This window comes from Phocoena phocoena, chromosome 10 (genome assembly GCF_963924675.1).
Source record: "Phocoena phocoena chromosome 10, mPhoPho1.1, whole genome shotgun sequence".
NCBI classification, from domain to species: domain Eukaryota; kingdom Metazoa; phylum Chordata; class Mammalia; order Artiodactyla; family Phocoenidae; genus Phocoena; species Phocoena phocoena.
The window spans coordinates 43,914,130-43,928,851 of NC_089228.1; the positions used below are offsets into that span (position 1 = coordinate 43,914,130).

The following is a 14,722-nucleotide window of genomic DNA, read 5'->3' on the forward strand; positions in this document are numbered from 1 at the left end:
GGACCTTAGCATTTCTAAACTGGGGCATGGTGTGGGGCAGAGTTGGAGGGGAGTATATATAACCAATTACAATGTACCCCAAACTAAATGCGGTTCTTCTGCTACCACAGGCAATAGTAGCCAGAGCCTTTCCACTGACTGTTAACATTTTACTAAAGGAAGGGGGGAAATGCTGTGTTAAAGCTGGGTGAATTTTCAGTTGGTTAATCTAGAAGAATGTCAGGGGTCCAGGGCAGAGAACTGCTTTTCCATTAGGAACACATGTGATGAGTAACAAGCGGTTAGGCTGCTCTCTGCTGGACACGGTGGGCGAAGGCGGAGAGTAAGGAGAGTTGCCAGGGAATACTTTGAGAACTTTCCCCTGACGTGCTGGGGAAGAGATGGCTGGGAGGGGGTCTAGATAGGCATAGAGTGGGCCCAGGCATCTTGTCAGGTGGGTGGGAATTGAGAATTCAGTCAGAGCAGAAATTCAGAGTCACAGGAGACTTAAAATCTCCCTCTTACCCCATGCCGGTCATTCATAAAAATCTGGGGCAAGTGCTAGATCTTCTGCTATTTGTGATGAGTGCCTGAACAATCTGGGGAAAGATGACCCCAGAAGGCTGGAGGAATTAGGGACGTCTGAGTTGCCTGTGAAACTGAGTAACATCATCTCCATGTGCTGGGAGCCTAAAGAAATGACTCCTGCCGCTTAGTCCTGGAGTGTTTCATTTATTTCCCACGGGAGCAGAAACTTGAGCTGGACTTTGCCACATGTGCAGGGTTTGGTAGGGCTTCGGCAGATCTTTAGGGTCGTAACTGCAATGAATCAGATCCTAAAAATCAATTTTAGTTTCTCATTGGTCTAAAAATGCTTGTTTGTACAAAGCGTTTTTTTGTTTGTTTTTTTAATATATACTGCTGACCATCTCCTCCCCCTGCAAATTTGCAGATTTCTCTTCTAAGAGTCTGCTACTCCTCCCACCTCCCTGGCTGCCCCTGCTGCTCCTTCTTCCCTAGCTCTTCTTCCTGGAGCTTGAAGGTAGGCCCACTACTCCTCCTGGGAGCCTTCCCTGGCCTGGCTCCTCACTCAGCTCACACCCAGTACATCCACTCCCAAGGTTGTGCCTCTTCCGTGAGGTGAAGGACCCTCGAGCCGACAGCTCTAGCTCCTGAGTTTCGGATGCCCATTTCCACATGGATGTCATGAGCGCCTTAAATTCATGATATCCCAGACCAATGAGATGATCTCCCTCCCTCTCATCTATTCAGACTCCCGATCAGCTGATGGCATGACCACACTCCCAGTCACAAGGGCTAGATCCTTCGCAGTGATGGGTATCTCCTGTGTTACCTCATCACCTGTGTCCTGGCACTGTCACCTCTCCCACACTGCCCTGAAGACCGGGTGGGCTCTCAGGTGGACTGCAATTCACCCTTCTGTATCTTTGCTTAGGAATCAACTGTTCCCAATCCTCCACAAACCCTTATCTCTGCTGTCCAAATCTCAGGGCCAGATGTTTCTACCCATGTTTTACCTGCTTCCCCAGCCCAATGTATGGCCCCGCTCTTGTGGACTCTCCGTGCCATTGTCTCAGCACATTCTCATGTTCCACAGCATCCCTTCCTTGTATTGCACTTACTAACATTTATGCAACATTCCTCCATCTACAAGATGTCAGCAGGATGTTTAGCTGATGCATCCCCTCAGTCTCCTCAGAGACTTGTACGTGTTTGGGGTCAATAGGTAGGTTTTGTGGCCATGAGTACACCATGCGCATCCTTGCCCATCTTCCCAGCTGGTGGATACTTTTCTTGAGGATGGGACTAAACATGATTCAGCTTTGCATCCACTACAGAGCCTGAGCACTGTGTCTGGCACAACCTAAACATATCATAAATGCTGAAGTGGATGCTTGAAGGTAACCCTATTAATAATTTAGTATTTATTGTACCTTGAAGAACTCTAATATTAAAAGTTTTGGATAAAGCAGATGAGCCTATAAGAGAAACTGAGACAGAAGGGCTAGAGATGGAGGAGGGAATCTAGGAGAACATGGAGTGACAGGACAGGGAAGCATTTACATGGAGAGAGAGATCGAGCAAGAAGACGCTGGTCTGGCAGCATGGAGGTCTTTATGAGAAACACGTGTCTTTGGGAGGTAGGAACAGAAGCCAGATTGGAGTGTACTGAGGGGGAGGAGACGTAGAAATGGAGAAAGAGAGTGTTGATAACTTCTCAAGAACATTGCCTATAAAAGTGAGGAGTTATAGAGAGGAAAAGAGACATGAAAGTGAGATTCAGAGAGGATTCTCTTTCAAAATGGGATATTCAAGAGCATGATTAAGAGATTCTGAAGTAGGGAGGACTTTCTGAACTCAAATATAAAACCCTGAGTAAGAACTAGGAAACTTAACTACATAAAAATTAATCTTTTGCACGATAAAAGCAGGTGAAACATTGGGAAACAGCATTTGCAACCTAACAGGTGTAACACATAATATGGACTCTACAGACTGAGGTGCAAAAGGTTGTATTCTCATAACTACACTCAACTTGCTCCTCAGCCCTCACTTCTATCTGTAGCAGAAGGCAACCCTATCAAAAAACAAAAAAGTTACACAACATTATAAATCAACTATACTTCAATAAAAAACAATAGAAACCAACCAACAAACAAAAAATCAAAATATCCCCTCAGAGTAACTTAGTTGTTTTTAATGTATTCATCCTTAAAACCCAGATCATCTTCTCTGTCTTCAAAGAATCCATCCCCTTTTCATGGTTTCCTTTATCTTTGCACATACTTCTGTTGGTCGATGTCACTGTGTCTTGTAATTACATACTGCACGTCTGTGTGTACAACTTGACCTTGAGTCTGCTGAGAGGAGGGACGTTCTCAGTGGCCGGTATATGCACATTACCTGTGTATATTTGTAGACTCTTGTTGGTTAATAGTCATTTAAGTACCCTGTGTGCTTCAGTGTTTTGGAGTGTTAGGTAGGACTATTTCTGCATGTGTCACGTTTCCACAAAGGATGTTGTAGTAATTAAGTTTTTACCCCCCTTTCAGAATATTTCAAGAATCAAAACTCTCTAGTCTCTCCTCTTCCTCCTCTTACTTTTCCTTTTCAACTGAGGTAAACAGTAAAATGCACAAAAATTAAGTGTAGAGCTCACTGAAGTTTTACATATGTATACACCTGTGTAGTCATCTCCCAGATCAAGATCCAGAACATTTTCCGCCCCCAGCAGGCTCCCTCCTGCCTCTTCTTGGTCAGACCCCACCTCTTCCAAATATAACTATGTTCTGATTTCTAGCACCATGTACTAGACTAGTTTTGCCTGTTTTTGAACCTCATATAAATTGAATCATATAGCGTGTATTCCTTTGTGTTCGGCTTCTTTTGTTCGACATTATGTTTGTGAGATTCAAACATGTTGACCTGTGTCTTACAGTCTGTTCTTTCTCATTCTGGTGTAGTATTTCATTGTATGAATAGAGATTATGCTTTCATTAACAAAGCTTTCTTGGTTTTTTAGAGAAACGGCCATTCCTAAATCTAGAATATTATTTTGCCATAGATGTGTTTGGCTTTGCAATATTTTTTCCTGTCCTAAGTGGGTGGCTAATAAATAAGGGAAAAGAGAGTCCATTTTCAGAAAACATGATTTAAAAATAAAAATTAACAAACTCTTCCCTTATATTGCCTAGGTACAAACTCCTAGGTGTAAGATAGGCTACAGGGATGTATTTGTACAACACGGGGAATATAGCCAATATTTTGTAATAATTGTAAATGGAATGTAACCTTTAAAAATTGTACGTAAATTTTAAAAAAAGAACAAACTCCTAATTGAGTTCATTTCCATAGAGCTGGGCAGGAGATTGACCTTCCAGATTCAGGATGGAGGATAGCCCTGAATGTTAACTTGGACCATGGGAATAGCAGGGAGTGGGTTCCTTGAGTAGAAAGCTCCCTCACATGAATGTGCTGTTTTATGTCTCCCCACCTCCCCCCGCATCACTGATTTCCAGTGAGATGAGTCAGAAAGTGGTTAAGGAGGGCCCCAGACTCTCCAAGAACCAGAAGTTCTCGGAGCACTTCAGCATACATTGCTGCCCGCCGTTCACCTTCCTCAACTCCAAACGCGAGATTGTGGACCGCAAGTATAGCATCTGTAAAAGTGGCTGCTTCTACCAGAAGAAAGAGGAGGACTGGATCTGCTGTGCCTGCCAGAAGACCAGGTGAGTGGTCTGCGCTGCCACCTGGCGCCTGGGCTGGGCGTTGGCCTCTGTCTCTCAGCTCTGAGTTCCCCCTTCCTGCTCTACTCTGCAATGCTGGGGCTGAGGCTCTGCAAACTGCGCTTCCCCCAATCCCCTGACAGTCGGCTCCCCCCCGTTAGGCTCAGGCATTGGAAGGTACTGGAGGGAGACTGGAAGGTGGGGCGGGGGGAGGAGCAGGGCTGCCTTCCTATTTCCAGCTCCTGTCAGCATCCCTTAAAGCAACAGAGGAGAGCCATTGCTCCAGCCTCCAGCTTCTTTTGGCCCTCTCAGAACCAGCCGCCGCGCAACGTCCCCTCAGAGGCCCAAGCGCCAGCCAGCTGCACCCCCCGCGGTGGTCAGAGCACCAGCCAAGCCACGGTCCCCTCCGAGGTCCGAACGTCAGCCACGCCCCCGCCCAGAAGTCCGACCTCCACCAGCCAAGCAGCGTTCCCCTCAGAAGTCCAAGCAGCAGCCGCGCAGCAGCCCCCAGAAAGGGCCAGGCACCAGCCGTGGGGGGTCCCCCAACAAAGCCTCTAGGTTCTGGTAACACCATCTCTTCCCTTTTGCTCCCCAGCCCTAAGGTTAGTAGCTGCTTCCTGTGTTTACTAACAATAGGTTATCTCAGTGGCCCTCCTTCAGCCTTACCAAACCTGTGTAATCAATCCCCTGCATTAAATCCCCTTGTTTGAAACACCTAGTGTGGCTTCTGTTTTCCACATAGCCACTGTTGGTACAATACTTCAGATGGCAGCACCAGTTGCTTCCTTTGTCTAGTAGGACTGGAAGTGATTAATTTATAAATTCAGAGTATGGACCACAGTAACAGATTGAATTAATGAGGTCCTCGATTCCTGTCCCTCAGAGAAAGAAAGAATGGTGGCTCTAAGGGGTATCTGTGTATGTGCAAAAGGAGAGGTTCAGCCAGTTCATCCATCCCTCCTCCCAACACACTTCATCTGATGTTAACTTCAGTGGCAAGATCATTCATTCATTCAACAATCTTGATTGCATATGTATAGAGTTCCACATACTATACTGGGGGATGGGAACGTGGCCAGAACAAGCCAGGTTGTGTGTGATCCACCAGAACCAAACAAGAGAATAGTTAGTCACAGTGTAGGGTTAAACACTCTAATACTCTCATAATCAGTATGTGCATTGGGGCTATGGGAGCCTGGAGAATGGCTCTGCCTGTCTGGGGCTTCGCAGAAGTTAGGTTAGAATAAGTAGAGGATAAAAGAGGATGATGCCTGTAGAGAGAATAAGTGAGCCAAAGAGCATATGTTCATCAGCTCCATCTTGGGAAGGTCAGCCTGTTTTTTTTTTTTTTTAATAGACTTTACTTTTCAGAGCAGTTTTAGGTTCATATCATAGTTGAGCAGAAGGTACAGAGACTTCCCTTATACTCTCTGTCCACACGCACGGCAGGCCAACTCTTTAGTCCTTTTAGTATTTGAAAATGAACCTGTTTTATAAGTTAACGATGGATATAAATTGTATTTGGGATTCTCATAAATACTCTGATGCTTAGAACCTCCATAGCACATAATAGTGTATGCATGTCTCATGATGTTTACAGATTTAGTATGTAGAAGAATCAATTGGGGAGCATGTTAAAATGCTCCCAGAGAATCTAATTCCTTGGGTCACTTGTGAGGTTCTAGGGATCTGCACTGTCAACAAGCAACCAACCCACCCCCAGTGTAGATCAGGTGAGGTTAATTTGGGAAGGAAGTAACAGACTGGTGAGTGACTGGTAAGTCACTAAAACTGTAATAGGAAGTTGTGCGTCAAGTTACCTGGTTGTTAATTTATGCCTTCCTGAGGGGCCTGAGTAATAAGGTCCTAGGACAGGTAAGCTTTGAAATATAGAAGTGGTTAGGAAATGTACAGAGCAGAGGAAATTAATTGTATATGAGGCATGACATCTATGGTGGTGGCTTCAAGCCCACAATCTCCAGTGAGCTGTGTGATGGCTGTTTGGGTGGCCGGGAGTTGAATGAACCAGGACATGGAAAGGAGATGGAAGACAATGAAAGCCAATTTCATCTGAGCCACAGATTTGTCTGGATTCAGCCTTGCTGAATTCACTTAAACTCAAGAGATATTTTAGTGTTGGTGTATTTTGAGTCCCTCAGTTAACCATCCTCGGTGGGTATCGGGGAAGACACCTCTATAGTCTGTCATTGCCTCCTCAGCTGTCGTCCCTTCCCTGGGACCAAGGGACCTGACAGGCTCCATTCATAATGTCCCACGACATCACAGATGCACCATCTGAGCCCTTCCTACGATACTCATTCTCCCTTCTCAGGTTCCCCAAGGTCCTAAGGTAATGCATTAGAGACATTGCTTCGCCATGCTGTATGCGCTATGCATACATACTCTATTGACACTAAGTGACTGTCCTAAATCAAAGGGGTGGGAGGAAGATTAATGGGAAAAAATTCATTCTCAAGCAGAGCTACTAAATTACATGTGAAGAAAGGGTCAAAAAAGTTTTCCTGAAGCAGGCTTGCTTTCTGAAATGGTGCCATTCTTGAGGTCTGACCCTTTGAGGTCAAACAATTTTGACAAAGGACTTTTGTGTCCTTAGTAATTCCCTTGGATACATCTTTTCAAAAACCAGTGAATATTTAAATCTTAGGATCCAATAGGTATGATTCCTTGCATCCTGATTGAACATGCCAGCATTCTCATATTTGATGGAAAGAAACCATGGCATCTCCCTTTTAGTTTGTTTTACTCTCAGTTCTTCAAGGTTTTAGTATTTCACAGGTCATCCCGGCCTTTAGGGTTAAGACGTGTTTCCTGAGCTGAGACTCTTCTGGCTCCTTGGTGCTCTGCTTTCAGGAGCTAAGATCTGTGGTTTTCTGAAAACTTCTGTGGCTGTGGCTTTGAGTGACTAATTTGGGGCCAGTCACACATATGTGAGCAGTACTGTGTGTGCCTTTGATGTGTTCTTTCACAGCATTGTCTTGTACAAACTGAGCCCTGCACACAGGAAGCCTGGAGGACCAATCTATTTCCACATGTATTTTCAAGCCTGGTCATCAAGACCACGTGTACAGCACTGCACCAAACTCTGGGCAATCAGGGGGGATGATGTATGCCCCTGGTCCCGCTGCTCAGATGGTATTTATGAGTGGCCCATCTCTCAGTGATGCTGCTGTTCCCTGAGTAACAACCCTGAGCTCGGGAGTTAGCCCACAGTCAGTGGTCGCACCTGTATATAGTTTTCGGTTTGTTTGCAATGACCAGGACTGCCAAAGGAAAATGCAATTATAAACATTTACATACTTGACAAGCTAGGATTTACTTCAGAAGAGCGCCGACCCATGAGCAATTACTGTGAGGGGTCCGAGAGTATGCACTAACAGACCCAGGCTCCGGGGCCAGCTGCTAAGTTTCAGGCTCTTAGATAGAGGTAGTCTGCCTGCTTTTCAGGTCGGCACACCCAAACTTATTCCAGACACTTTCTATGATGTGACTTGTCCTCCTTTTGTCTTCCTGATGCCAAGAGGTACATTCTGCATTTTCACCTTCCAGAAAACCAGAGAGAACTCTCTTTCTTTGTGCAGGATTGGGTAAACTAGCCCTTCCACTTCCCTTGATTTTTCCATCTTGGTCTTCTTTATGAGTCCTTCCTTTTCTGGCAACACTTCACCTTGGGATCCTCTAGGGTTTTATTCTGAGCCCTCTCCTTGATTTTGCCTTCTGGTTTTTTTTTTTTTTTTAATTATTTATTTTTAAAATTTTTATTAGAGTATACTTGATTTACAATGTTGCGTTTGTTTCTACTGTACAGCAAAGTGAATCAGTTATACATATACATATATCCCCTCTTTTTTAGATTCTTTTCCCATATAGGCCATTACAGAGTCTCTTATGGTTTTATGGGTTTTTTTCAGTTGTAAATATATATATACACATTTTTAATATTCTTTTCCATTATGGTTTATAACAGGATATTCAGTATAGTTCCCTGTGCTATACAGTAGGACTTGTTGTTTATCCATTCTAAATGTAATAGCTTCCATCTACCAACCCCAACTCCCAGTCCCTCCCTCTCCCTTCCCCCCTCCGCCCTGGCAACCCCAAGTCTATTCTCTATGTCTATGAGTCTGTTTATGTTTTGTAGATAGGTTCGTTTGTGCCGTAGTTTAGATGCCACATTAAGTGATATCATATATTTGTATTTCTCTTTCTGACTTACTTCACTTAGTATGATACTCTCTAGTTGCATCCATGTTGCTGCAAATGGCATTATTTCATTCTATTTTTATGGCTGAGTAGTATTCCATTGTATATATGCACCACATCTTCTTTATCCATTCATCTGTCGATGGGTATTAATTTGTTTCCATGCTTTGGCTATTGTGAACAGTGCTGCTATGAACATAGGGGTGCATGTATCTTTCTGAAGTATAATTTTGTCCAGGTATATTCCCAAGGGTGGGATTGCTGGATCATATGGTAATTCTATTTTTAGTTTTCTGAGGAACCTCCATACTGTTTTCCATAGTGGCTGTACCAACTTACATTCCCACCAACAGTGTAGGAGTGTTCCCTTTTCTCCACATCCTCTCCAGCATTTGTTATTTGTAGACTTTTCTTATGGTTTTAAACGTGACCGGCACAGTGATGACTTTTAAACCTTATTCCAGCCCTGGCATTAAACTCATATATGGGCTTGATTGCCCAGCAGATCAACATGGATGTTATCAAACTCAACTCATCTCCACTTGACTTCTTTCCCATGAACACTCGCTCTTCCTCTTATCAACAACCTCAGCAAATAACACTACAGCCCCTCTAATCAGCCCTACTGGAAACCTAAGCCCCACCCTGACTTCCAACCTCTTGAGATACACACATGCCTGCCAATTCTACTTTCTAGAATTTTTTTTTTGTTTTTTTACCGTAACTTAAAGTACATTAAGAGCTGATGGGAAAGGGTGCAGAAGTGAGGGTGAGATTGGAAACAAAGGAGAGGGGATGAGATCGTGGATAGAGTGAGAGAAGCAAGGCTCCTTCATAGTACGTGTGGAGGGACAGGCCACTGATGGGAACAGGAAAAGCCGTTTGTTTTTGCAAAATAGAGACCCATTAAATGGTCGTTAAGGGGACTTCCCTGTCAGTCCAGTGGTTAAGACTCTGTGCTTCCAATGCAGTGGGTGTGGGTTCGATCCCTGGTTGGGGAGCTAAGATCCCATATGCCTCGCAGCCAAAAAAATACATAAATAATAAAAAAATTTGAAAACATTTAAAAAAGGATGAAGGCAAGTCATACCCCGAGGATGAAAGAGCTGGAGGTCTGAGACGGCTAGGGTAGGTTTAGAACAGGCCGTGAGGCTGTGCTGAAGGCTTGCTGAGCTCTGCCTGATGGAGCTGCATATGAACCATCTGTTCTTTCAAAGTTTATTCTCCAGTGAGGGAGACAAATTGCCGTCTCTGAAATCGCCAGTGGAACCGTCCAACTCCACCTCAACCGTCTGCTTTTCTTCCAGCTCGCTTCGTTAAGTGTGCCCACAGCAACTGTTCTTAAACTTCACCAGGTGCTTCTGGTACTCTGAGCCCTGGCTTTTCCTTCTCCATCCATCAGATTCCTTTTTTCTTCCCTGGTAGCTTGATTTAAAAAATGTTTCAAGTTATCATCATTTATTTATTAATTTAAATTATCTCCTTATGAATTATTCAATTTATTTAAATTAAAAAAACAAATCGAAACAGTTTACCAATTTCTCTCCCCCTGCACCCCTGCCTCTGTTCTCTGTATCTATGAGCTTGTTTTTCATTTGTTTGTTTGTTTAGATTCCAGATATAGAAGAGATCCTATGGTGTTTATCTTTCCCTGACTTATGTTACTTAGCACAATGCCCTCGAGGTCCATCCATGTTGTTGCAGATGGCAAGATTCCATTCTTTTTTATGGATGAATAATGGTTCGTTGTATGTGTGTGTGTGTGTATATATATATATATATATATATATCACAGTTTCTTTATTCACTTATCCACTGATGGACACTTGTTTCCATATCTTGGCTATTATAAATAATGCTGAAATGAACACGAGGGTGCATATATCTCTTAAAGTTAATGTTTTCATTTTCTTTGCATAAATACACAGGAGTGGAATTGCTGGACCGTATGGTAGTTCTATTTTTAATTTTTTGAGGAACCTCCATACTGTTTTTCACACTGGCTGCACCAATTTACATTCCCCTCAACAGAGCACAAGGGTTTTCTTTTCTCTACATCCTCACCAACACTTACTATTTCTTGTCTTTCTGATAATAGACATTTTAACAGGTGTGAGGTGATATCTCATGGTGGTTTTGATTTGCATTTCCCTGATGATTAGTGATGTTGAGCATCTTTTCATGTACCAGTTGACCATATGTGTCTTCTTTGGAAAAATGTCTATTCAGACTCGTTCTTTCTTCACTTCCCTCCCTCTCCAAATTAGAAACCATGGCCCAACATTTTAATCTCTCTCAAAAATACCTTACATTCCCCTACCCTTTGAATATCTATCTCATATTCTTGGGAAAACCTCCAGCCTTGTATGAAGCCAACCATCTGCCTTCACCCCATCTGTTTCCAGGCAGTTTTGAGCATTGCTGGGAAAAAACACACAGCAGGGCAGTAGTAGTTGGGTGGAAAGCAGGATTACGGTGATTATATCACCAAGCACTGTTTTCTTTTGGGAAGTCATAGTTCAGTTACCTGCATTCGGATAAAGGAGAAAGTCACAGACCATGACACAAAAAGTGTCATGTATGTTTGTGTAATACACAAGGCACATACACACACACACACACACACACACACACACATGCATACATATTTCAGGTTTACATGCATGCAGTAGAATTCAACATTTTCAGCAAACAGTTCTATGCACAGAGCCACCACCGCAATCAAAATATAGAATACTTTCATCAACTTCCAAATTTCCCTCATACTTCCCCTTTGAAGTCAGTCCCCAGGCTCCTGACAACCACTGATCTGTTTTCTGTCCCTATAGTTTTGTCTTGTCTAGAATGTCACATAAATGGAATCATACAGTATGTACCCTTTTGAGTCGGGCTTCTTTCACTTAGCATAATGCATTTGAGATCGAACCATGTCGTTGTTGCATGAATCAGTAGTTCTTTCACTTTTACTGCTGAGTAGTATTCCACTGTGTGCATGAACCTATCAGAATTTTCCATTCACGAGTTGAAGGATATTTAGGTTGTTTCCAGTTTTCGGTAATTATGAATAAAGCTTCTGTAAACATTCATGTGAGTGTAAGTTTGCTTTTCTTTGAGTAAATAACTAGAACTGGTATTGCTGGGACATATGGAAGGTGTATGTTTAAATAAATATAAAACTGCTAAATTGTTTTCCAAAGTGGTTGTATCCTACTAGCAAAATGGGATGCTCTGAATTCTTGCCAGCATTTGGTACTGTCAGCTTTAAAAATTTTACCCATTCTAATATTGTGTGTTGTGGTACCTCACTGTAGTTTTAATTTTGTTTTTTTCTATTGACTAATGATGTTCTTTTAATGAGCTTATATATCATCCACTAAAGACATTTATTGGTGAAGTGTGTGCTCAACCTTTCGCCCACTTAAAAAAGTGGGTTATTTAATTATTATTGTGTTTTGAGAGGTTAAAAATATATATCTGGATATAAGTCCTTTATCAAATACATAAGTCCTTTATCAATATCAAATACATAAATCAAATACATAAATCAAATATCAAATACATAAATAAGTCCTTTATCAAATACATGTTTTACAAGTATTTTCTCCCAGTCTGTGGTTTGCTTTCTCATTTTCTTAATAGTGAAGAACCAAAGTTTTAAACTTTGGCAAAGTTCAGTTTATCAATTTTTTCTTTTATATATCATGTTTTTTGTATTGTATGTATGCTTTTTGGATTGTATGGAAGAGTTCTTTGCCTAACCCAAGATCACAAAGATTTTCTCCTGGAAATTAAAAATTTTAAGTTTCACATTTATGTTATTATCTATTTTGAGTTAATTTTTTGGTAAATGGTGTGAGATATGGATTGAGGTTCCATTTTTTTTTGCATATGGATCTCTAGTAGTTCCAGCACAACTTGTTGAAAAGATTCTCCACTGAATTACTTTTGCAATTTTGTCAAAAATCAGTTGACCATAATGTGTGAGTTTATTTCTGGACTTTCTATTCTGTTTCACTAATGTATATATCTTTTCTTTCATCAACTTGATTACTATAGCCTTACAGTAAGTGTTAAAATCAGTTTAGTGTAAATTCTCCAACACGGTTTTTTATTTTTGAAATTGTCTTTGGCTATTCTAGTTCCTCCACTTTTCCATAGAAATTTTAGTGTCAGTGATTGAATTTTGACAATATATCCTGGTGGGATTGAATGGGATTATGTCAAGTTTATAAGTCAGCATGGGGAGAACTGGACATGCTATATCTCCCCATTCATTTAGGTCCTTTTTGTTTTGCAGTTTTCAGCATACAGATCACATACATATTTTGTTTGCTTTATACTTAAGCATTTCATGCTTTTAGGTACTATTAAAAACAGTACTTTTTCAATTTCAGTTGTTCACTGCCAATATATAAAAACATATTGATCATGTACCCTGTGATCTTGCTAAACTCACTTATTCTAGCTTTTTTTGGGGGTAGACTCTGGGATTTTCTACACTGACAATCATGTTGTCTGTAAATAGAGACAGTTTTATTTTTTCATTTCTGATCTGTATGTCTAGTTTTTGTATATGGTTTAAACTGCTATTTCACTTAGAACATTTTCTTTTTAGAAAAATATTTTAACAATATTAAGTCCTCGCCAAATCGGCTTTTTGAATCATTAAAAGGAGTTAGAGCGGCTTCCCTGGTGGTCCAGTGGTTAAGACTCGAGCTTCCACAGCAGGGGGCACGGACTCCATCCCTGGTCGGGGAACTAAGATCCCATATGCTGTGCGGTGCAGCCAAAATATATTAAAAAAAAAAAAAAAGAAAGAAAGAAAGAAAGAGAAAAAGGAAACAAAATCAATAATTACTGTACATAAAAACAGAAGATATTTTAAAGAATATCTTTCCTAGGCTCAGGCCGGAAAAAAAAAATTATCATATTATTTTGGCCAGATATTTCCAGAATTGAGAAGTTTCCAGAATTGAGATTTTAAGGCTGAGTTTAGCAGAAGAGTAATAACCGCAGAGGTAGTCTATAAATTTATAATTCTATTAACTGAGCATGGAGAAAGAGCACATCACTTAGCAACGCTGGGGATTTTTATGTTTCTCTTTGTAAACCAGATTGAAAAAGAGGACCAAGCCGACCCCTCGGAAGAAGTGATGGAGGAGTTTCAAGTGAATGGACGGCCTCAGCTCCCGGACTCACTGCTTCTCAACCCACGTGCCCTGGGACAGGTTATCTGGCTTTGAATATGATGCAGGGGCACACACCTGCTGATGCGGCCACAGCCGATGCCCATAGTCCCAATGGCGCGGGGGCCACCGGGCAGCCTGCCTGGAGGTGAGAGGGGACACGTCTGTGTGTTATACTCCAGGCGGTGGGTCCCAGCAGCAGCCCTCAGGCTCCAGAGCTCTTTTGGTCTCAGCTACAGGCCTTTCTCCCCCAGGATGTGCACAGGCCTCCAGGGTCTTTGGCTCAGGATGGCCCCAGTGCCAGCCCATGTGTTGTCTTCCAACCTCTAGTCCCCTCCATCCCGCATCCTGTTGCCTAGTCTGACTTTTAACCTTTGACCTCTTTCTTTGTAATTAATCCTCTACCTGGGTTCCTCTCTCCCCCTGTGTCCTTTGGTTTCCATTTGACCTCCTTAATCAGTCCTCTGTACTAGCTCACAGTCTGAGGCACAGCTGGCTTTGGGGAAGATCCAAGTTCTTTTGTAATAAGATATTAGGCTACCAAATGGTCCAGAGATGCAAGGAGATTCCCAGGGAGGGTACGAGCTGTCTAACTCCACATGTCAGAGGCAGTCGATGTGCTGTGTCAGGAGCTGAGAGGAAAGTCATGAGGCAGGAGCTCTCTCCCACTCCCAGGCCCCTGTCTCCAGCCTCACACAGGGATTTGTGAGTGTCTCCAACTGATCCTCACCCCGGTGAGAGCAAACCCTCTTACCAACCCATCTGGACAGTCTCAACTCCAGAACTAATTGCTTTGCAAAATGTGTAACCCTGGGTGAGTAATCTGGGCTCACGCACAATGCCCTGCCCACTTCCCCGCTCCTAAGGGCTCCTGGAGACAAGGCTGCAAAGATGGCCCCTGTGTCCCACCCTCCCCACCTCAAGACACAGGCAATGGCCCCAGAGCACTTACAGAGAACCAGAGGGCTGCTCTGAGAGTTGCTGTTTACAGGCCATAGAGCCTCAAATTCCTGAGAAGGGCTGAGGCCTGGTTCCCCTCCCCCTCCCCACTCTCCCTGGCTCAGCCCCTTTACATACTGTAGAGGAATC

The 14,722-nt window shown here is 42.7% G+C and overlaps 1 protein-coding gene across 2 annotated transcripts in view; it reads left to right on the forward strand.

Moving 5' to 3' along the window:
* The window catches only part of MOBP (myelin associated oligodendrocyte basic protein), a 28,751-nt gene extending 15,150 nt beyond the window's left edge, over positions 1-13,601 (forward strand). Inside the window, exons 3-4 of one of the 2 annotated variants that reach the window (XM_065886073.1) lie at positions 4,020-4,229; positions 4,539-4,938. In XM_065886073.1, coding sequence (XP_065742145.1) covers positions 4,024-4,229; positions 4,539-4,794 — 462 coding nt within the window. In that variant the 5' untranslated portion in view covers positions 4,020-4,023 and the 3' untranslated portion in view covers positions 4,795-4,938. Of the gene's footprint in view, positions 1-4,019; positions 4,230-4,538; positions 4,939-13,561 lie in introns of those variants that run through there. The other variant, XM_065886074.1, reaches the window with a different exon arrangement.
* Positions 13,602-14,722: the final 1,121 nt, after the last annotated feature.